Below are 24,302 nucleotides of genomic sequence, written 5' to 3'. Positions count from 1 at the left end.
TAGGGGTTCAACTTGGGCCGAGCACAACCAAGAATTTCTGGGCTTGGGCTAGGCTCAAGCACAGAAATCCCAACCCAAGGTCAGACCAGGCTTGGCTTTGGGTTAAGGCCTTAGGCTAGGTCCGGCAACCACAGGGAGAGCAGAACTTTGTGTATGTATTTATATATAAATCTTCGGCTTTACAACTGTTTATATAGGATACCCCATCGACCTCACCCATTCCGTGAAACAAAGGATAGTTCATTCTTGGGGTGAATAAATAGAGACGACTGCTACGGGATAGACAGACAAATGAACGATTTGAAGACCTATTGATTCTAACAACTAATTGCAGAGTTGATCATTCGGACCCTTCTCCATTAGGTGTTTCAAGAGATGATGTCAGGCTAATTGACTTGAAAAGAATAAGAATAAATATCCTATTGACCTCTTATGAGGTACTGTATTGTAGCAGAATTATTTGCAATAGTCTGCAGGAAAAGAGTTTATGTGTTACTAATTTATCTTTTTATTGTTCAAGTAAACAGATCTACTTGTACTTTTAAGATGATTATTAGCACAGCACTAAACCAAACATTGCAGCCATAATTTTCTGATCAAATTAAGAGCAAACATCTAATACCTAAACCAATCTCAAATATATGATATGGGTTGTTTTGTCTCCATGTCATGCTCAATCTCATGCCTATTTGATGATGTTTCCAATGTTCTCCAGTCCCTTTCCCCCCTCCCCCTCTCTTACTGAATAATCCTTGCATGTGCAATAGTTATAGGTAGACCAATAAAAAACATATCTGAGACAGTAAATATACAACAAATACATAAATGTAGATTATCACTTCATGGATCTGTACTTTTTACATATTCAAACTATACAAAATTTGACAAGGTAATGTGGTATACACAATGTCACATACCAAGTATACCATATACACAATCATAAACATCGGAATACAACAATAATACGTTTCTTTAATAAATAAGAAACAATGGAGTAAAAATATGGATAGATTTATATGCAGATATGTTTAAAGGGAGTGTATGTATTTGACTCTCTGAATTGCTTCTTTCACCTTATTAGAAGGTTCCTCATACAGGATGGCAGGATCATCAAACGCAGACGCTGAGCTTGGTTCACCGAGAAAAGCCCGGAATGAGTCTGCCACAGAATATGAGAGAGATTGTAGATTGTACCCACCTTCCAGGAAAAGCACACAGCGGCCTTTGCACAGCTCTTTCGCAAGTTGCTTGATGTTTGATGCAAGCATGTAGTAGGTTCCTGTAGTAAATTGCAGGCTGGCTAGCGGATCCAACACATGAGCATCATAACTGAATCAATTATTGAAAATAAATGTAAGCCTCTGAACAGGGGATTGAGAATGATCATTTATTATAAGTTACATATAATATATATGGACGAAACATGCAAAACAGTTAGTGGTAATTCAAAGTTTTTGTATAAATACATCCAGTTCAACAAGAATCAGCACTATGGAGTTCACATATTGGAAGTCTGTTTAATTAATATATGGCCACCATGAGGTTCCCAGAAAAAAGGGAACTAAAAAAGATGAGGAAGGTTGAAGGAATTCTTAATCAGAATTTCAATGTCAGGCAACAAGCAACTCACCCTGCAGAAACGAGAATGATATCTGGCTTGAACCTTTGGGCACATGGTACAATGACTTCCTCGAAAATAGATCTCATAGCAGTGTCACCCGAGCCTCCTGGTAAGGGCAGGTTCAATGTTGTTCCCTCACCTCTACCATGACCAATCTCATCAATCTTACCGGTCCCAGGGTAGCTTCCAACCTGCATTTGTAGATGAATGTATACTGATTGATCAACATGCATGTCTCAGAAAGCTCAATGGAAATAGCCATCTTTAGAGAAAGCATTAAAGTTTCAAGATGTTCAATTGACTCTGCACCAAACTCCTGTTTGAGACATGAGTTGGTATGTCTTTAGCCTTGGGTGAGTTGGTCGACTAAGCTGACTTTCTTCCCAAAGATGGGAAGTTCCCTAAACTTGAGCTAATTTTTTTAACCACTTGATGTAGGAAAATCTAGAGGTTTAAATTTCAAGGACTGAAGTACAAGGATGAAGCATAGCTTGCACACTGCGTAGTCGACTCAGTTACTCAAACGATTTGGCCTGAATCCCATGCTTTAGGGGTCGAGACACTGTTGACTACCCAGGCGTAAGACTGCCCACTCAACCGCTTGACTAGGCTCTGTGGGCAAGATGTCCAATTCTTGCAGGTCAAACTGCAAGGATTGATGAGTTTCAAACCAAAGTATCTCAATTCTCACCTAACAATTAGAGTATTTACCATGGTACAAAAAGGGGGGAGGGTTCCAAAGGGATCAGCTCCCTATGGGCTCAAGTGACAACTTCTCACTAAACACAAACTTTTCTTCTTTCCATTCTCTCTTTCTCCAAGAGTTTTACATCCTTATATAGCAGAAGTGTTGCTTGCCCAAGAAGCTAGATATAGCTTACTTAAGACAGAAAAAATAAATTTTCAAGAAACTATTAAGTAGCTTTTGCCTTGAGGAAACAAAAGGCAACTACAAAATACCCTCAAGCAAAACGGTGAGAATTTCCCATCCTAGTACCAATAATTATATATTGCCCTAATTAAACATTACAAAATACCCTATAAAGGAAACAGAAATTATAATATCCCTAATAAACACAATTGAACCCCAAGTTTCAAGTAGTGAAAATATCCCAGAAGTAAACCCAAGACAACTATATACCTTGCTGGTCCAGTTCTCCATCACCACTGAAATTCAAAAGTAACCCAATACACCATTCTACAACCATGGATAATCACCTGTAAGGTCCTCTCTGTACTTTGATTAGAAAAGCCTTATCTGGGAATAGTTACTCCTCTCTAACCTTGCAAATTTGATATGAGAAAGACTTGAATGTATCCTATGCTTTCTCCAGAATCTTCAATCATTTATAATCAGATCAAGCCACTGTGTTCCTTCACATTCATTCATGTTATAAATGCATTATACCATGAAAAGAATGGAGATGGACAATAGGTTGAAGTTTTATACTAATACCTTAAAGTTACAAGTTAAAAATATTCTATAGGGAGAAAGAAAGCAACATGTAAGTAGATGGGGAAGGATGGCTCTGGTGCCTGCATATTTTCCCATATCTACATCAATCGTATGGCCCACCATCCATTGCAACTTTTCCTTGTATATTCGAAGGTCCAAATCTCTCAAAGATTTGTATCTCTAACCATTTAATTTTTCTTTATTTTGCCAAGTGGCAAAGTCTGTTCGGATTCAAACTAAGAACATGCAGGGGAAGCTGGGCCTTCGTGTAAGTGAAATTGGGAACTGACCCACCATGTGTCAGATATGCTGAGCAGTATACGTTGAGATGCAAAGCAACACTGTTTGTGTTGCTACAACTCTTTCATTTTATGATCTCTCAACTTAATAATCCTATTCAAGCACATAAACATGTTTTGTTAGCTAAGTGAACTTCTTGCAGGTATAAATGTAAGAATATGGAAGAAGAAGAAGAAGAAAGCCTGATAATTCAAATTATTCTTCAATTTTATGCATTTGTACAATGTCCTCCAGAATCCATTTCTTGAGAACAAATCTACAAAGGAATGCTAGATTTGAGATTTCCATTGTATAACATTGCATCACTAGGATGTTGGAAGGCATAAAGAGGCACCACCATGTGCACAAATAAAATGAATATGTTAACAGCAGGTAAGATTAATAACATATTTAGCTGAACAACCATGATAACATCGACAAATAATCTATGGAAAGTCGGAAACTACCAACAGCAATGTAACCAAGTATTTTCTTACCTGATGAGTTGAAAGGAAGAATATATCTGGGTCATCATAGAAAGCATCATTTGTTCCATTCCCATGGTGAACATCAAAATCAATGATAAAAACCCGCTTTAATCCATGAACTCGTTGAGCATAACGAGCTGCAACAGCAACATTTCCAAAAACACAAAATCCCATTGGTCCTTTTGGAATAGCATGATGACCTGGGGGCCTTATCAAAGCAAAACCCACAGGTGGATTTTGGTTGATCTTTGATGCTGCTACCTGAACAAAACCACACCCACAAACTTTCGGCAGATAGGGCATTTCAAACAAGACTTAGACTGGTTCACAATCACAAGAAGCATCTAGATTTTCATATACTATAGTTATCATCATCATAAATATAAAGTACCCAACCTTGCAATGAACTAAAAAATAAAAGAAACAAAGTTATAGCTTGGGACATCACCACTGAATAAATTTTAGATTAGAAAAAGAGATAAATATCAGATTGGAATTTGAACAAGAAAATTATTGATATAAGTTGGGACATCACCACTGAATCAACTAAAGAAATCCCCGCTCCAGCTGCAATGAGTGACTCCTGAAATGTCTGCACCAGTATGTCAACAATAAGACAAGCTCATACAGAATCACCAAAACTGAGATTAACAAATGGTAGTTAGGTTTTGATGGCTCAAATGTAGAGAAAGATAGCATGATATATGTTTTGCAGGAAGCGCAATGGAGAAAAATGTATGGAAAACTGTCATGTTACTTTTCTGATAACAAATTTGATATTTTGTGCTTCCATTACAGATGTTATATGATTATATCATAGGTCCAAGGCTTACCAAGAGATGTGTGCCACTGGAGTGCACACTACAAATCTAGGCTACAGGATAATCAATGTTTGTTAGAGAGCATGCCTGAGATCACCACGGTTTGTGAGCCTTTGGCATTCTGTGCCACAGATACAAACAGAGGGTGGTGCGGTTGAGGGACCAGATAACAAGCAGACCATCAAGAGAGCTACGGGAACTGGCACATACACCTTGGAAAGCCTCAAGTACACCACATAATTCTTCACATTTTTTATATACATCTATGTAAAGAAAAATGCGAAGAATAGGTCCAAACCATCAAGAATTCAGGGGTACAGCCTGTCATAGATCAACATCCTACCACTGTATAAACCCCAATTCATGCAAAAATGGAAGCCAATGTCAATACCAAAGCTGGCCCAGACATCTAAGTTCGACCAGTTTATTTGACCAGCTATAACTAAGGCACTGTTGATGGTGAAACACAGAGAGTGGTTAGAGATAAGAAACTAACTGCAGTGTCATAGAGTTGTTCTCAACAGGTATTTCTTAACTAGGTCTTCATTCTGCATTGATAGAACTCACGGACTGCAATCAACCAGCCTGGCAATGCTAAAAAAGTGACAGAATTGATTGGAATTGGCAGGTCGTTAACTCCTGCAGGGTATAAATGGTTAATATTCAGTACAATTAGCTAGAAATGTGAAGGACTAAAGAGAGGCTTGATTGTTACAAAGTGGTTCCTAACTGTCAGCAAGGTCAATTTGGGGCTCTATTAGATGGCTAGACACAAGGCGCTTGTATGAATCTAAGAAGGAACTAAACTAACCTAGATCTGGTCAGTACAGTACTCAAAAAGAGGTTGGAGTGTAACAAGGTTTTTCATTTTCCATTTTTGGTTCAAAATAGTTACTTCGACAAAGAGATGGAAATCTGTCTGTAAGTATCATAGCAATTCAATTAACACAAGATGTTTTCCATCCCTTTACTAGCATATAGTGCTCTAAAATTGACTCACTTTAATCTTTCATCTTACGTCACACAATCATTACAAGAATAATGGCAGAGGCATCAATCCCTGCAAAATTATTGATATGTGGAAGGGCTGAGATGAGCAATTCAAAAGCAGTAAGAAAATCAAGAAGGGAAATATATAAAAAGATGTACACACAAATCTGTGCACTCATTTAGTGATCAACCCAACCAATGGTCAATTTTCCTAAAAATTCAAAAACCAACCATTCTTCCCATCAGGAGTTTATATAAATCAAGAAGGGAAATATACAAAAAGATGTACACACAAATCTGTGCACTCATTCAGTGATCAACCCAACCAATGGTCAATTTTCCTAAAAATTCAAAAACCAACCATTCTTCCCATCAGGAGTTTATATAAACTTACTCCATGACCAAGGGAAACACAATCCCCTATCCATCAACTATCAATATGTGATGCATGAGCTTTCTAAATAACACCCATTTCAGATTCTAACGATCCATGGAATTTGGCACAAATTCCCCAAGGATTTTTAATGTTTTAATCTTATCACTTGAATCATGAATGATGTACATAAACATCTAGCATGTATTATCAATTCTTTTTTCCGTAATAGAATATTTATAGGCAGCAATGATGAGGTTATTAGACATATTTATGCCCTAAGGCCCCTAACTAAGTAAACAATGCAGTGATAAATGTATACTTCTCCCATAGATGTACTTGTATCTATAGTTTGGGTAACTCCCCCTACCTTAACAAAATATTTGATTTTTTCTCGGAAAAAGGAAAAAGAAAAAAAAGAAACTTCATGCCTTGCCTGTACATAATAAAGTTCAAGCTATCTGACATAATTCTTACCACTGAACAAAGGCGCCATTTCTTATACATAAGTTAAAGACATTAGTGACTCTGCAGGTCCTAAATTTTGGGCTCATTGAATTTGACACCATACCTCCGTAAAATTTCTAAATCAACCTGTACTAGGAAAACATGCAATTAACTAATCAATCACTTAGCACACAATAAACATCTTTATTTTACACCACTTTATCCGTTCAGGAGTCCACACCACCATCTTCACAGCCAAAGTATGCAGATGATGAAATTAGGCTTATTTCTTTAGTATTAATGAAACTAGAGAAATTTACTGACCCCTCCCCTGTACTTTGCCCTAATTAAACTTTCCTCCCCTCTACTTTGAATTGTTACACTTGGACCCCTCTACTTTCAATTATTACACTTTACTTTGCCCTTCCGCCCCATTCTCCTCACTCATAAGAGGTAATCTAGAGATGTAAGTCAACATAGGGAGAACAAAAGCAGCAGTCTTCCCCGAACCCGTTTCTGCAATCCCAATCACATCTCGCTGTTGTAGCCCAAGTGGACTTGCAGCCATCTGAATCGGAGAGGGCATCTGGCCCCCTGCCCTCTCCACCGCCTTCAAGAGCTCCAGACTCAACTTGCTCTTAGGAGAATTTTGCATAGGCCTGGGAATCCTCGATCCCTTATAGGAAATATTGAAATCCAGTCTGAAAATTCTCCAATCCCTCTTCGTCATCTCTTCAAGCTTCTTCTCTGACCAGTGCCGATCGATCCTCATATCGAAAGTGCTGCACAGAAGCTTCATCCGGCCTCTCCACAACCCCTTCTTTCTTTCTAATCTCATCTCTCATCTCCTTCTCATTCTTTGCAGCAAGCTATTTCTGCTATCGCCAATCTATTCCAGCACGAAACTCTCTATTGCTTTATTGTTCATCTTCACTACCTATTGATTTTGTTCCTTCTCATAACCAGCATTTAGTGTTTAATTGGTTTATTGGTCAAGACTCAAGACACATCATTTTGTGGAACTGAACCTTAAGACTGGTGTAGAATCTTTCAAATGGGTACTTACAGTATGGTTAAGAGGGGGTTGCAGGGGGTGAGGGCGGGTGGGGTTGCAGGAGGAAGAAGAAGAAGAATAGTATGGTGAGAACGGCTTGATCACCGAGGGAAGTGGCAGCAAGATCAGTGATGTCATCAACGATGGGGTGGGGGGGTATGTTGGGGATTAAAATTTACTCCTTGGCCACGTCATGACTTAACAGACGGACACTAACGGGCTGGGTCTAATTGTAATAGATTATACATTGTAGGGGAGGGGGGAGTAATAATTGAAAGTAGAGGAGAGGAAAGTTTAATTGGGGCAAAGTACAGAGGAGGGGTCAGTAAATTTCTCAAGAAACTATGTATTTCTTTTACATTATTGAAGATACTACTGATCCTGCAAATCCTACTTTTAAGGGATAACTGAACCGAATTCATTAGCCATATATGATCAGATTCTGGTTATGAATTCTAGATTGGAATCAGAATAGAACGGGTGGATTCAAGCACCCTGATTCTCAAATCTAACATGAATCTCACCCGATTCTGAAATTAGGCAAAAGTTGATTGTTGGATTTTCACAGTGATTCTGGATGGTTTATTAGTAAATCCTTGAATCTATGAGTTTTCTCCAAATTCTTAGAGACAAGTGAGAATCTGGATTTTAGAATCTCTTCAGATTCACAAAATCCCATCCAAATACAACTGTCAAATTCCACATGATACCTACATCATAGCAGCATACCATCAATTAATCAATAAACACAAACAGCCTTACTTAACATCATCTGCATCTAAGGTATCTGCAGCACCATTCATACAGTCAATTAAGTAATGCAAAATCGACCTCGAACTAATAATGCCAACAAGAAATCAATCGCAGCAGAATTGCCTCTAGGGACAAATCAGAATCGATAATAGAATTTTCTAACATTTTTTTTCTTTTACATATGAAAGAAGAAATAAAAAGGATATGACCAAGGTTTCACCAGCTGGCATGCGGGAATGGAATCACCGCCACATCCAACCTACTGAATCACCACAGGAGGGTCTGATTGGTATCACCACCAAGAGGGCTGGAACTGCATCACCACTGCACCAACAAGGCTGAAGCCAAAACTCACTTTTTTTTTTTTTTTTTGCAATCCTTAAAAGATCCAAACCCATTTTCCTTTATTTATAACTTCATAGAACCAACAAAATAGGAAACCTCTAGTACAGTAGGAGGATCCCTTACAACTTAAGTCTTCCTTCAAAATAGAAACCATCTAGAACATTACAATATAGAAACTATGGCTAGATTGTAGCATATCTATCCAACCCTACAAAATGGAAAGAAGCCACAAAGTGAAACCCACAATCCCTATAGTAGCTGGAATATCTTTAAGAGAATATTCCCCACTCAAATCTCCTCTAGATACAACAACAACAACAAACTCAGCCTTATCAATGGGGTCGGCTAAATGGATCCAAACAAACTAAGTAGGTAAGACTGAGGACTAGACAAAAATAAGGGAATGAAGAGATAGAAAAAGAGGGAAGGGAAATGAGATGAGAAGTGAAAATTGGAAAATGACAAATGAATGATGTAAAAACAAAAAGAAAAGTGACAAATAAAAGTAAGAGGAAAGAGGTACAGTCCAGGAAGTCAGGAGAATCTCAGCTAAATAGGGTCTGCTACATGGATCCTTCCCCTCCAATAGGCTCTATCCGAGGTCATACCTGGTACAAGACCTAGACAATGCATGTCCTTCCTCACAATTTCTCCTATGGCCATTTTAGGGCTGCCCCTTCGCTCTTTTTTCTCCTTCAATCAGAATCAAATCACTCCTCCTTACCGGGGTGTCCCTAGGCTTCCGTTGAACATGACCATACCACCTTAAACGACTCTCTCGGAGCTTGTCATTGATTGGAGCAACTCCCAAGTCAGCTCTAATACGATCATTCCTTACTCAAATCTTCTCTAGATCTTCTAGAATATTCTCCAAATCTCATATAGATCTTCTAGAATATCCTCCAAATCTACTCCCTATGATCTGCATCATTGGGCAAATGATGGGGATAGACTGGTAAGCAGAAAAGTAATATTATTGTACAATGTAATAAAATATTTTACTGAGCAGTGAGACTCTAATCAATTCTTTTAAAAATGGACATGTGAGTGTGGTCTGGCCAATTTTTTCTGCTCATGTTATATTTAAAGGGAGAGGGTTCTTTGAGCAAGTGGCAAAGAGGAGCGCACCAATTAGGAGCAACAAAATGGTATCTCATATGAGGAGAGAGATAGACACTAAAGTGCTAGTACACTCTACATAAGCGGCTTAGAGAACCTTTTCCCTATATTTAATTTAATAATCATTTGACAAGTTCTAAACAAATTAGGTGCTGCTCAGGAACATGGCATGCTAAACTTCACTAACTCAAGAGAGAAAAAAAGAAGCAAATAAGTCATGTTTCTTACAGTTGAAGTAGCATATGTTGGTCCAGATCCATCAATAAAGATAATACCTTCGTCAGATGCCCGAGTCATAGCCTACAAAACATGCAGTAAGCATATAGTGAATATAGGTTTAACCGAATATTAGATATAGTTATGACAGAAAAAAATGAAGCAGGAAAGTCAGAGCACCATAGTATGGCCGCGTAAGGAGCATCAAATCTTCTCCATACCAGCAGACTATGAAGATACAAGACTAGTAGAAGCATCCAAATACAGTATTTATTAATTCTTCTGCCTCAAGAAGTGTTGGATTGCCTCAACCCTCAACGTTGCTACCACTAGAAATCTTAATTCTCTTAGTTTCCCTACTGGACAAAGATTATGTAATTTGGCCTGATTTGATTAAATTATGGAGAAAATACTAATGGATTGCAGGTTCATGGTGAGATTCCTAGTTTGAACCCCATCCTTTTTTCTTTTTCAGTTTATTTTCATTTTCCAGCTGGCATTTATCATAAAGATTTTTTTCTGGGGAACTCATGTCAAAATTTTACATTTTGCCGAGCACAGAACTTCTTCATTCTTAATTGCATTAGGACTTATGAATTGAAGTTAAAAAATCTGGAAAAAAAGAAACAGGAACAAGAAAAAAAAAATCTCAGAAAGAGAATGTATGGCTTAACAATTGAGAAATTTCATAATATATAATTTGTTCAATTGACCTAAATTTTTATGGGAAATTTACACATACCTCCCCTGAGGTAAGGCCTAATTACAGATCCACCCGTGAGTTTTGGATATTTACACATACCTCCCCTGCTTTGAGTACTGTATATCCTTTATCTTGAGGCAGGTTAGTATATTTCACACATACAGATATAAGAGGCATAAGGTCCAAGTGGTAGGTAAATGACAATAACTTAAGACATCAGATAATCCACTCCTAAGAAAAAGCATCTATACCTTCAGATTTAAGATCCCAAGGAAAAGTTTGTATGTCCTGCAAGACCTACCCAAGTGATGAGGAACAGCCTGTAGTTGAACTATTTGCATACAAAGAGGAAAATGCCATCCACAAGTAATCAAGTTTGAATACTTTCTAACGTAGAATACCATACCACGTAAAATACAACAATATAACCTTGTCCCAACAAAATGGGGTTGGCTACATGGATCCTTGCTCTCCAGTCAGCTCTATTTGAAGCCATATATTTACAAGTCCTAAGCTATGCATGCCTTTCCTCACCACTTCTCCTATGGTTAATCTAGGCCTGCCCCTGGTCCTTTTAGTTCGTACAATCTGAATCAAATCAGATTCAGATCTTCCTATTGCTTTTGCCCTTGCTCTGCAGTTTGTAAACGATCTTCCTGACGGATATGGTCAGATAGTATTCACTACAACCACTGTCATAGTTGTTTTGACAGTATGTGATCTTATGTTTTCCTTGTTGAGCTTAAATCCTTTAGGCTGATTTGTTGTTGAAATTGGGTACTACAGAATTCAGATGCATTTGTTTCTCTTAAATCTGATCATATGAAGTGCCTAGATAACTTATTTATTATATTTTAATAAATGTAAAACAATATCAGGCTGATTAGGTTTTGCTCCATTACAACCTTACTGTTGCGGGCCTTGGTGCGACGGTAAGGTTGCTCCATTGCGACCTAGTAGTCATGGGTTCGAGTTGGGAAACAATCTCTCCGTGTAGCAAGGGTAAAGTTGCGTACATTATGACCCTCTCCAGACCCCGCAGTGGCGGGAGCCTCATGCACTGGGTACGCCCTTTAATGTCAGGCTGATTAGGTGTTGAAATTGTGTACTACAAATGCCTTTATTTCTCTTAAATTTGATCATATGAAGTGTACCTAGACAAGAGCAATCCATCTTGAATATGAATCAAATCGCTCCTCCGTACTGGAGCATCCCAAGGCCTCCATTGCACATGGCCATGCCACCTCAAATGACTTTCTCATAGCTTATCCTGAATCGGAGCTACTCCTAAATCAACTCTAATATGGTCATTCCTTACCTTATCCTAGTTTTGCCACACATCCATCTCAACATTTTCATTTCCACTACACTTAGTTTATCTATTTGACACTTCTTAAGTGCCCAACATTTCGCACCATACGTCATAGCCAATCGTATGACAATCCTATAAAATTTTCCTTTTAAGCTTTAAAGGAGTATGCCGATCACACAACCTCTCCACTTCATCCATCCTATTTTAATTCTATGAGCAACATCAACCTCTATATCACCTTCTTTATTTATGATTGATCCTAGATACTAAAATAATCATTTTCTGGAATTTCCCCCTCATCAATAGTCACCACCTCATGAACCGTCTTAGTGTAACTGAAGTTACACACCATATACTTCGTCTTTGTTCTACTGTAGCAAGTAGAATAAATGTGATAAATTGAACCAATACAGACAAGGACAAAAAAAAAATGTCCTCAGGTTACAAATTCCAAAATTAGTATGGCGAATCAGAGTATCAAATAAAATAACTATATATTATTTTAAACAAATTTAGGTAACCAGACAACATAATGAAAATTGTGATCATAAAAGACATCGAGAATTTTCCATGTCAATGCAGTTTCAGTCTTTCAGATAAAGTTTTTGTAGTTCTTTTCCATAAGATTGATAACAAAGGAAGAAAAAATAGAATCCAAAACAAAGGTAAGGGGCTACCTTCTCAAGACCTGATACATAAGCCCTTGCATGAACACTTGCAATATCATCTACTGAAGCAGGCCTAAAATTTTTAAGTTCAATGACCTCTGAGCCACGGTACTAAGATAAAAAATGAATACATAAATCAGAATAAAGAACAAGAAGAATTAAATAATAGGTCCAGAAGGGTTCCAATCAGTGGTACGAATTCACATAAGTTGACAAATAACTTTCACGTAGAATATTTAACAATAAAAACACAACACGGTTGTCTCCAAGTACACTTTCTTGCTTATGTAGTGTTGACACACAGAGAGTTTAACCACTATAGTTATAAACACAGATAACCAATTTCTTGCAACTTTCTCATCTATTTATCAATAAATTTGACAATGTACCACCAATGAAAAATGATATATAATCTTAATATCACTAAATTTTTCCCTTCATTTTCAGTTCTGAGTGAGCACAAACTGCGAACAGTAAAGAGAAGAGCACTGGAAACAGAGCTTGAAAGAAAAAGATTGTGTTGGAATTGACCCCAAACCAAAAATAGATCAGATAATGCCTTGGCCTTGATCAAGATCCAGATTTGCATTCTAGATCTCATTTCCAATGTGTGTACGTGGACCAGGAAAGGGCACTTGGGTTAGGAACTGAATTTAGGAATGGATGAAGAATCAGAGAGGTCAACCTGTATCAGAACTGTCAGTCCACTTTAGCTAGGAATCTGAATATGTATAGTAATTTTTCATTAATCTGTTGATCTAGATTGGGGCTATAACGAGAAAGAGGAACATTACAAGCATCGCAGATTCACAAATGCGAAAAATTATATATAATCTTAATATCACTAAATTTTTCCCTTCATTTTCAGTTCTGAGTGAGCACAAACTGCGAACAGTAAAGAGAAGAGCACTAGAAACAGAGCTTGCAAGAAAAAGATTGTGTTGGAATTGACCCCAAACCAAAAATAGATCAGATAATGCCTTGACCTTGATCAAGATCCAGATTTGCATTCTAGATCTCATTTCTAATGTGTGTACGTGGACCAGGAAAGGGCACTTGGGTTAGGAACTGAATTTGGGAATGGATGAAGAATCAGAGAGGTCAACCTGTATCAGAACTGTCAGTCCACTTTAGCTAGAAATCTGAATATGTATAGTAATTTTTCATTAATCTGTTGATCTAGATTGGGGCTATAACGAGAAAGAGGAACATTACAAGCATCGCAGATTCACAAATGCCTGAGAGAATTTAAACTATGGTAGTTTCAAAGCATGCATTCACTTCAACTCAAGTAACCCAAAAACTGAGATGTTCTTGAAGGGTTTTTGTTAACAGGAATAGAATTAGAGCTGAATACTTGGATAGTCTAAGGTAGACCCCAAGCCATATATTTATAATAAGGAATAAAAAGTAATGGACAGCATTGTCCCTAACATAGCCAGCATGGCTGTACATGAAATAAAAACAGTAAAAAGTCCAGAATACCCACACGGTTTGTGGGTATTCTGGCCCATACAATCCAACACTCCCCCTCAAGTTGGAGCATATATGTCATGCATGCCCAACTTGACTAAGATAGGAAGAAACACTTTGCCACTTAACCCCTTAGTGAACACATCAGCTAATTGATCAGCACACTTCACAAAGAGAACACAGATGAGTCCGGCTTCGAGCTTCTTTATGATGAAATATTGCTAAACCTCCACATGCTTAGTACAATCATGCTGGACAGGGTTATGAGCAATGCTAATGGCTACTTTATTATCACAATAAAGCATCATGGGAAGATGGACAGCAACACCAACATCCTGCAGGATGCAACAATCCTCTAAGCCACAAAAGTTCACATATTCTTTGTGCTATCGCACGAAACTCTGCTTCGGCACTAGACCTTGCCACAACATTCTGCTTCTTGCTACGCCATGTGACAAGGCTTCCACCTACAAAAGAACAATATCCAGAAATGGATTTTCTGTCAGTAAAGTCAGCCCAATCGACATCAGTATAAGCTTCAAGATGACCATTGGGAGATAAAAGGATTCCTTTTCCTAGAGCAGACTTTAAATATCGTGAGATGCGAAGGACTGCCTCCATATGAGAGGAATAAGGATCATGCATAAACTGGCTTACCAAACTTACAACAATGGCTATGTCTAGGTCATGTGTGAGAGAGGTAGATTAGTTTGCCCACCAATCGTTGATAACGACCTTTGTCAACAGGTTCACCTTCTTTCTCCTTAAGTCTTATAGTAGCTTCCATAAGAGTATCTGAAGGATGACAACCTAGCAGCCCAGTCTCAGACAATAGCTCTAGGATATATTTTCTTTAAGAAAGAAAGAATCCCTTTGAAGATCGCGCAACCTCTATCCCTATAAAATATTTTAGACTTCCCAGATCCTTTATTTCAAACTCATAGCCAAGGAAGAGCTTTAATTTGTTGATCTCATCACCATCATTTCCAGTCACTACAATATCATCAACATAGACTATGAGGATAGTTACCTTATCACCAACACGTTTGATGAACAAGGTATGATCAACATTGCTTTGCTTGTATCCCACAGAAACCATAGCCTTGTGAAACCTGTCAAACCAAGATTTAGGTGACTGCTTCAACCCATAGAGAGCATGCTTCAATTTACAAACTTTTCCCCTGGTAGTATCATCAGAGAAACCTGGCGGATGTCCATATAAACCTCTTCCTCTAGCTCTCCATGGAGGAAGACATTCTATACATCCAACTGTTGAAGATCCCAGCCAAGATTCACAGCACAAGATAACAATACCCTTACTGTGTTAAGTTTTGCAACTGGTGCGAAAGTCTCCTGGTAGTCGACTCCATATGTCTGAGTAAAGTCTTTTGCAATCAGACGTGCCTTGTACCGATCCACTGTTCTATCTGCCTTCTGTTTGACCACAAACACCCATTTACATCCCACTGGTTTTTTCCCTGGAGGAAGAACCACAAGATCCCACGTATTATTTTTTTTTTTAATGCTCTCATTTCTTCCAACATTGTTGCCTTCCACTTTCCATCTGTAGATGTTTTCTGCCAATTTTTAGGAACAGAAACAGAAGAAAAAGATGATGCAAATGCACGAAAGGAAGGAGAAAGAGAACTATAAGAAACAAAACGGGATATGGGATGTTGAGTACAAGTCCTAGTAACTTTGCGATGAGCAATAGGTAGGTCGGAAGAAGAGGTCTTACCAAGAGAAGAAGGGTCTGGATCTTGAGCTGGCAACTGGATGGGTATTGGTACTACAGTGGATTGAAGTTGCACCCTTTTGGTGCTTCCCTTTTTATAGGTGATAATGTTGGAGTTGTCTATTCTCTTCCGAAATTCACCAATAGTTCTCTGGACTGGAGTCAGCTCCCCCTGAATAGGAACATCAACACTATTATTTTCCATGGTCTCCCCGTGTAAAGGATTCCCCTCGGATGAGGTGGGAACAGCCAGAGAAAGCTAGGCAGCTGTAACGGACTAGGCAGTAGCCATAGGGGGCTAGGCAACAGCCGTAGGGAATAAAAGAGGAGGAACCTCAAAGGAAAACACATATTCACTAGAACTCTCCTCCTGAAGAAGTGGTGAAGAATAATAGAAAAGGGTTTCATGAAAAATAACATCCATACTAACCAAAGTACGATGGGAAGGGGGATGGTAACACTTATAACCTTTCTGGGTTAGAGAATAACCCAAGAAAATACAACGTAATCCTCGAGGTTCAAGTTTTCCTGGAGATTTTGTATCTCTAGCATAACACACACAACCAAACACTTTAGGAGACACAACAAAGGAGGAACTCTCCATTAAAACTTCAGCTAGACTATGGGATGCAAGAACCCGAGAAGGTAATCTATTGATGAGATATGTTGCAGTGAGAACAGCATCTCCCCAATATTAAGAGGGAACATGTCTAGCAAACATCAAAGCTCTGGCCACCTCTAACAAGTGGCGGTTCTTTCGTTCAACCACACTATCCTAGGCTGGGGTATCGACACAACTAGTCTAGTGAATAATGCCATGATCAGCCAGGTATTTTTGAAATTGAGATTCTTTATACTCTGTTCCATTATTACTTCTCAATATTTTGAGAGTAGCCTGGAACTGAGTTTGGACCATTTTATGAAAATGCTTAAAACATGAAAAAACCTGATTTTTTGTGTGCAAAAGATACACCCACGTGTTCCTAGAGTGATAGTCAATAAAAGAAACAAACCAGTGATGACCAGAAAGAGATGTTTTACGACTAGGACCCCAAACATCAGAATGCACCAATTGAAAACAAGAAGAACTCCTTTTATTTGATAAAGAATAATTTGAACGTGTTTGTTTGGCCAAAACACAAGCCTCACAAAAAAAGTCATCCTTATTACATTGAGAGACCATACTAGGAAATAAATATGTTAAAATTCCTAATGGAGGGTGACCTAATCTAGAGTGCCATTAGTAAAGTTCAGAAGAGACCAAGGAGTTCTAGTGTAGCGGAAAAGGTGATGGTGGTGGAAAGGGATGACCATCTTCAAACAGGTACAATCCAATCGTCTTCTCAGAGCCCAAATCCTGAAAAACACAATGGGAAGGAAAAAAAAGTTACTTTGCAATTAAGATCACGAGTAATACTACTAATGGAAAGAAGGTTAGTAGTAAAATTAGGAATATGTAAAACAGAGGACAAAGGAAGAGAGGAAGTGCAGCTGATGATTCCTTTTCCAGATATGGAAGAAAGGGAACCATCAGCTACTTTGACCTTGTCTTTCCCAGAAGTGGGAGAATAACGATGGAATAGGCTAGAGGAACCGGTCATGTGATCTGTAGCTCCAGAATCTATGATCCAGGGATGGGAAGCTACAGAAGCCCAGTGACCACCAAACAGAATACCTGACCGGGCAAAGTGTGAACCTGAAGGAGCAGAGGAATTGGCAGTAGCAGCGGATGTAGTAGAGGCAGCAGCAGCAGAAGACCTTAGCACACATAGGAATGCCTGTAGATCATCCAGGGATAGACCAGTGTCAGTAGCAGGGGTTGTGGTAGCAGACTCAATGTGATGAGCTTTGTTCTTTGGCTTTTTCTTGGAAGCCCTTTTAGCTTCAAAGTAAGCTGGTTTCCCATAAAGTTTCCAACACTGCTCTTTGGTGTGATAAGGTTTGTGACAGTGCTCACAAACAACGGTGCCAACAGTAGAATCACCAGGAGAAGAAGTGCCAACAGGTGCATGAGTAGCCGAGGCAGCAGTCTGGAGGGCTGATCTGTCAGTAATAGGAGGGTGCAACATAGCAGCCCTACGGTTTTCCTAAGAGGAAACTAAAGCATAGGATTGTTCAAGTGTGGGAAAAGGTTTATGGCCCAACACCTGAACACGAATCTGGTCATACTCCATATTCAAACCAGCTAAAAAATCATAAACTCTGATCTTGTCCACATGCTTCTTGTATGAAGTAATGTCAGCAGCTGTAGTAGGGTGATAATCAGAGAAGTGGTCCAATTACTGCCAAAGGCTACGCAAAGTAGCACAGTATTTGGAGACAAATAATTCTCCCTGAGTAGTGTGAAGACCTTCTTCCTTAGTTCATACACCTGGGCATCATTGCCAAGCTGCCCGTAAGTCTCCTTGCAAGCAGCCCAAATCTGAGAGGATGTATCAAGGAGAAGAAACCCATGCGCAAGATCTGAAGTCATGGAACCAATGAGGTAGGACATGAGCACCCCATTGTTGGCAAGCCATCTGTCTTGAGCATAACCAGTCTCAAGTGGCATAACACTGATGCCATTAATATGGTCAGTAAGGCCACAACCAACAATGGCAAAGGAAGCAGACTGAGACAAAAACAAGTAATTGGAACCATCCAGTTTGATTGGATTAGGAGGAAAGGTATGAAAATCTGATTTGCCTTGGTCATCACTAACAGAATTAGCAGTCAAAGTAACTGAGTCACCCATAATCGCAGAGAAGTTGGTGTGATGAGAAACCCAATAGAAAGGCCAATATATACTCCGGAAATTGAAGGAGAAAGTCCCTTGAAGATGAGGAAATAAATCTCCAAAAAACAGCAGCAACAGATAAGGGGATCCCCTAGATCTATATTGTCAGGGTTTTGAAAAAAACCCTATCTTTGCTGAAATCGATGGAGAGGAAAATCCTTCAAAAGAAACACTGTTTGGGGTTGAAACTTTGGTCGAGTGGAGTTCCAAAGGGACTGGATCAGTCCTTCAAATATCAGCACCAACAGAAATCTGTAACTCCAAGATCGATATATGTCAGGGTTTTGAGAAAACCCTAATTGTTGGAAAAATCGATCCAAGGAGGTCTTCACAATGGCTGGCTGAAGATAGGAACTTGTTCACAAAAAATCTGCTGCAGTTCGTGATCTTCAATAAGAGGAATTGGTTCCAATTGGTTGAGGTGGAAGCAATCCAACAACCTTGAAGCTTCAAATATCGCAGGCAGGGAGGAGGTTCCTATCGATCAAAATTTTCCTTGCATTGAATGAGACGAGAAAGGGCAGCAACTTGATCTATTGATCACCTCATCAGTGCTGCCCTATTGGGAGAAGAGAAAACAAGGGAAGAAAGGGAGGAAGAGAGAGAGAGAGAGAAGGGAAAGAGAAGGCCGAAAAAAAAGAGAGGAGAGACCCTAATTCGAAACCTGCTTTGATACCATGTTAACAGGAATAGAATTAGAGCTGAATACTTGGATAGTCTAAGGTAGACCCCAAGCCCTATAGTTATAATAAGGAATAAAAAATACATGGACAGAATTGTCCCTAACATAGCCGACATGGCTGTACATGAAATACAGACAGTAAAAAGTCCAGAATACCCTCATGGTATTCTGGCCTCTACAATCCAACAGTTTTTTTCTTGTTTATTGACCTCATATACCAGTTTTCTCCTACATCAATAAGATATTGCCACAGTGTGGTCCATCTTTTTTTTCACCATGTCAAAATTGAAGGGGGAGGTTTCCTATATGAGAACATAGTTCTACCATGTGGCATGCCCAATGAAGCTGAAATTTTGGGGATAGGTAGATCCCATTGACCCCTACTCACATGGTCACATGTCAAGTTTCAGTTCAAACAGAGTTTTCCAAGCAAGGTTTTAAATGTCAGTGTCAAGGCCGGTTTCGGTCATGCCCAAAACCGAGACGTGCCGGATCTTGTTTAGAGGTTTCGATCCTGAGCCTTCCTGGTTTGAAACCCAGGTTCAAAACTGGGAGATTTCAGTCAGTTTCGACGTAGATTTAGTTCCATGTTTCCAAGTGGCAAGATAAAACTGGAAAAACTCAGGACTAACAAGAGGGTGCATGGACTACTCAGAAGGTGCACAAACATACATGGGAGGGTATGCAATACACGTGAAGGTATATAATTGATTTTGAGACTGAAATTTGACAAGTGGCCAATCCAATCCATTCTCTAGATATCCAACTATCAGAATTGCCACATCATTCTTCCACATGGTAGGACTAGGAGGTGCACTTAGGAAATCTCTCCAGATGTGTCCGACTAGTAAATTTTTGCCCAAATGGAATAACAAGAACAGAATATATTCACTGATTTAAAGAGAACATGCCTAATTTTCTACATAGAGCAAAGAGGAATATAAGACTGGCTACCAAGCATATCAAAACATGATCCTCCATACACTTTCTCCCACCAGTTTGCAAAACACCTATATAGTGTTATAATTGAAGGACAAGGCAGACTTATGAATAGAAGTGAAAGACAGCATCGAAGGAGAAAGTAAACTATTAAATGAATCTTGTATTTCATACCTTTGAAGTGAGCTCCATCTTTTCAAGAGCATTCACAATTGCAGGGACTCTAAAGTGCGATTCCGGATGTGACTCCTGTTAATGATAATTCGAAGAATGTAAAAGAAAATAAATAAAACAGAAAGCTTCAAAGGCCCCAGCACCATGAAATGCAATAAATGTTAAGTAATAACATGTCAGAAGAAAATTATTAAAAAAATGTCAAGAGATAATTTAACCATTCAACTCAATATTTTATTTAGCAGTTATCTAAACTTTAAATGGTGGGAAGAACAATTCTCATTAAGACCACATCATAAACTAAGCACCTGGATAGGAACTGGCAAATTTTTTCTTGGTTTAGCTGAAAGCTAGACCCCAGATTTAATGAATCTCAAGCTTTTCTGGTAAACCATCAAGTTTAACAACTGAATCTGAAAGCACATTTACTCTTGCTTTTTATTTTCTTTCCCTTCCATGGAGTGTACATGTCTAAAGTTCTAGTTTACTCACATTATGCAAAAAATGTGGCCTACGGAAAGAACAACCTGACCACAGAAATTCTCTAGAACATGGGAAGGGCTCCCAGGATATTGGCTAAAGTGCAATAGAGTGGGCCATCATGGACATCAGCTGCAAAGCATGGTGTTTTGACACGACTGCTGGTGGTAGACAAACAAAGCTTTATATGTTTCCATCAGTTCTGGAAGTCCTGGCATATTGGTCAGATAATAATCAAGTCACACTTCATGGACGTTTAGATTAGATTATCATTGATGCAGTCAAGACTGCCCAATTGGGCTTAGGAAGGCTAGATTTTGGGCCATGGATAGGTTCTATGAGCCTTAGGACACTTGTTTATAGGTTAGTTGTTGTATTGGGCCTTCAAAGTCGGGGTAAAGTTAATACATGGGATTAGTAGCTAAGTTAAGTGATTCAGTTATATTAGGATACTTAATAGCTTTCAAGACTTCTGTTTTGAGTCTCTTAAATCAAGTCAGTATAAGAGAGTGAATAGGAGTCCTTTTATGAGTCAGTTTAGGAATTTCAAAAGGTTTTTATATATGTAATATACCCTCATCAGTTAAGCATGACTTGAATAATAGAATTGAAGCTTTTTCAATATTTTTTGAGCTGTTGAGCTCTGCAAACGTGGGAGAAGACTCTTCTTCTGGCCTATTGATTTCTTCTTCTTTTTCTCTTCTTATGGTTCTGAATTCCATATCCAATCAGGTGCTATCTCTTCTCTTCTACTTTTTATTTTCCTCCTCATTATTAATTCAAATCTGTGGTACCCCTGTTCTAGACCAATCTTCAGATTGCATTCTTCTTCAATATCTCTCTATTACTGGTTTGTTTTACTTCAAATTTCACTCACTAGTTTCAAATCTTGTTTACTCTGGTCCTGATTATTAAAGAATACTGGTCAATATTCCTGTTCCAGTTCTGTTATTAGTTTTTCAAGTAGCACTAGGACTTCTCCGCAGAGCCCTATTCTGTTATCAGAATACTGTCAGATTTTGCAGGTATATTCCACCAGCAGAACAGATCCATCGACTGAAACTTTAGACCACTCTGACATTCCTAACTGAAGCTACAAAATTTTCCTTAATTCTGGTCCTGTTTTCTCTATCCTGCGATCCTGCTAGTTTAGTTTCTGCTGGATTTTTATCGCTCGGAATTAGTTCCATAGTTGTCACTGATATGCTTTGGCATGAAAGAAATTTTCTGCTACGATTCTCCTCTTAAAATTAGGATTTTGGGATTATTGATCTTAATGCACCTCAATAAGTAACCAGAGCAGGACCCAACCTAATACATGCTAAATTGAAACTGATAACCAGTCAATCTAGAAACATAACTAGCTAGCAAATATGCTGCCTAATTTTTTACATATATGTTTTCAGTAGAACTAGTGACTAGTGAGTGAATATTGGGGTTGAGGATACAAGTTGCACCAATAAGATGCGGAGCTTGGATACTATAAATATAGAAGCGTTGGCTTTGACCAACATGTGATGACTCATAATAATGGAAAATATTTAACAGGCATAAAAAAATAAAAAGTACAGTACATTCAACAGCTAAATTAGTTAATTTATAAGATTCCTTTCTTCCAACATCTAGAATGTATTATGATTAAGAACATATTGGCAACAGTAGCAGACTTCATTTCAACATATACATACCTGGTTATGGCCCATAGCAGGAGCTACACAATACATCACTTTCGCGTCAAATAGTTGTGTATCCAAAGGGGGTACATATGGATCTTCGCTAACACCACTTGAAAAAGAATTAGAAGCACCAACACATTTTGAAGAATAGTTTAATTCTGGCCTCAAACGCTTGTGGAAACTTCTCAACCCCACCACTTTATTTCCTAAACAAAATCTATACTGATTCTTCTGCTTACATAACTGATGGCACATCGAAATTTGCAAAAGTCCTGCCGCAGTTACAAATGTTTTTCTTGTTAAGAAATTGTTATTGAACATGGCAACCAAAAAGCCAAGAAGACCCAGAAACTGCAGATAGCCGTAAAAAGAAACATAAAGCAAAGAACACCCATCAAACATATGAAATGAAAATAAATAAAAGAGAAAGTTTTCCTTCATCCATTCTGAAGGAAACACCCAATGAATTCATCTGAACCCAGACTACAAAACCGTTTAATTACTTAAAATATTGCACATATTGCAGGATAAATAGCTCCTATTATCTACCAATACAAATCCTCCTTTCAACCCCACAGGTTAATCAAAAGAAGAAGAAAGATAGGAATCCATGCAAGCTAAGTGAGGAGAATTACATTTGGAATTCATGGTCATGTTGACATAGAGTTGGTTGAGGTTTGTTCAGTGTCAGCTCCCTAACTTTCTCGAATATTTTAGACACAGAGAGAGAGAGAGAGAGAGAGAGAACAAATAAAATGAAAGGCTTAAATGGTACAAAAAAGGTTCAGTTGCAGGAGGAATACCTGCAGAGGCAGGGCGAAAGATTGTTTGAAGCTCCATGCGTGCCCCACGCTCGCCTTATTCTCTGATTCCAGAATTTGAAGACGGAAACCAAAGGAAAGACGATTCTGATTGCTAAATGCTAATTACCAACCAAAAACGGACCCGAAGGGATAGATTGGCCAGTATAGGCCCACTATAAATTGGGCTGGGCCATATAGGTTCCTGTCCAGTCCAGTCCAGCCCAGCCATGATCCTTCAGGTTTCAACCCAGTCGATATGATGCTAAAGCGAGGGCTCCTTGGAAGAGGTCACGCAGTTGGACTTGGACCATTAAGTTCAGATCTTGGCCCACCAATTAGCATGGCTACAGCTCAGCCCAACATGATCCAGGACCATCAAAACTCCAGAGCATAAATGTGCAACTCAGGCAGGTTGGTTCCAACTGCGGCCAAACCAAGCCCAAGAACACATTGAGCTAAATGAACAAACTGTTTCTTAGGCTGTGTTTAGTATGCATTTTAGGTCGATTTCGCATTTTCAGACGATAAAAACAACTCGGTTGGTTGGGCTTCATTGATTAGGCCAACCAGATTGAACCCAACCTAAGTCCAGCATCCAGTCAGTTTCATATAAATATTGTTAGGGAAAAAAAAACTGTCTGGCAGCGGAGCGTCTACGCCCAGACATAGGGTGGGAAAAAATGACTGTCCTGGCCCAATGAAAATCCAAAATCTCGCCCTTGTTAGATGCTTCAGTGCATGCTCCCACTGACTATAGGGGCCATGCTTCTTGACAGAAAACTCTTCCCCATATTGTTATGTGTAGGAGAATGTTTTCTCTCTCTCTCTCTCTCTCTCTCTCTAGCTTTACAACTATTCTCTATCTTCCCCCCCCCCCCCCTCCTCCCCCCATAGTTGTAGCTTGTAGTTGGCCCATGAG

General features: G+C 38.8%; 1 protein-coding gene across 1 annotated transcript; it reads right to left on the bottom strand.

Annotated features, from left to right (window-relative positions):
- Positions 1-816: 816 nt before the first annotated feature.
- Positions 817-23,430, bottom strand: LOC122669193 (histone deacetylase 14). Its single transcript, XM_043865885.1, has 9 exons — positions 23,384-23,430; positions 22,593-22,852; positions 20,425-20,499; positions 12,655-12,756; positions 9,975-10,046; positions 4,380-4,436; positions 3,854-4,105; positions 1,631-1,812; positions 817-1,329 (listed from the first exon to the last, which is right to left on the bottom strand). Exons 1-9 carry the CDS (start codon positions 23,418-23,420, stop codon positions 1,029-1,031), a joined length of 1,338 nt encoding a protein of 445 aa, XP_043721820.1. The 5' UTR covers positions 23,421-23,430; the 3' UTR covers positions 817-1,028.
- Positions 23,431-24,302: the final 872 nt, after the last annotated feature.

This window comes from Telopea speciosissima, chromosome 7, assembly GCF_018873765.1.
Source record: "Telopea speciosissima isolate NSW1024214 ecotype Mountain lineage chromosome 7, Tspe_v1, whole genome shotgun sequence".
NCBI lineage: Eukaryota > Viridiplantae > Streptophyta > Magnoliopsida > Proteales > Proteaceae > Telopea > Telopea speciosissima.
This window is presented reverse-complemented; position numbering and strand designations above follow the sequence as displayed.

Excerpts from the sequence above, each read along its gene's own strand:
- LOC122669193 (XM_043865885.1), bottom strand. The coding sequence starts at position 23,420 with ATGGAGCTTCAAACAATCTTTCGCCCTGCCTCTGCAG. Across the intron at positions 20,500-22,592 it reads CTGCTATGGGCCATAACCAG|GAGTCACATCCGGAATCGCA; the intron begins GTATGTATATGT and ends TATCATTAACAG. Across the intron at positions 4,106-4,379 it reads TTTCTTTAGTTGATTCAGTG|GTAGCAGCATCAAAGATCAA; the intron begins GTGATGTCCCAA and ends GGTTTTGTTCAG.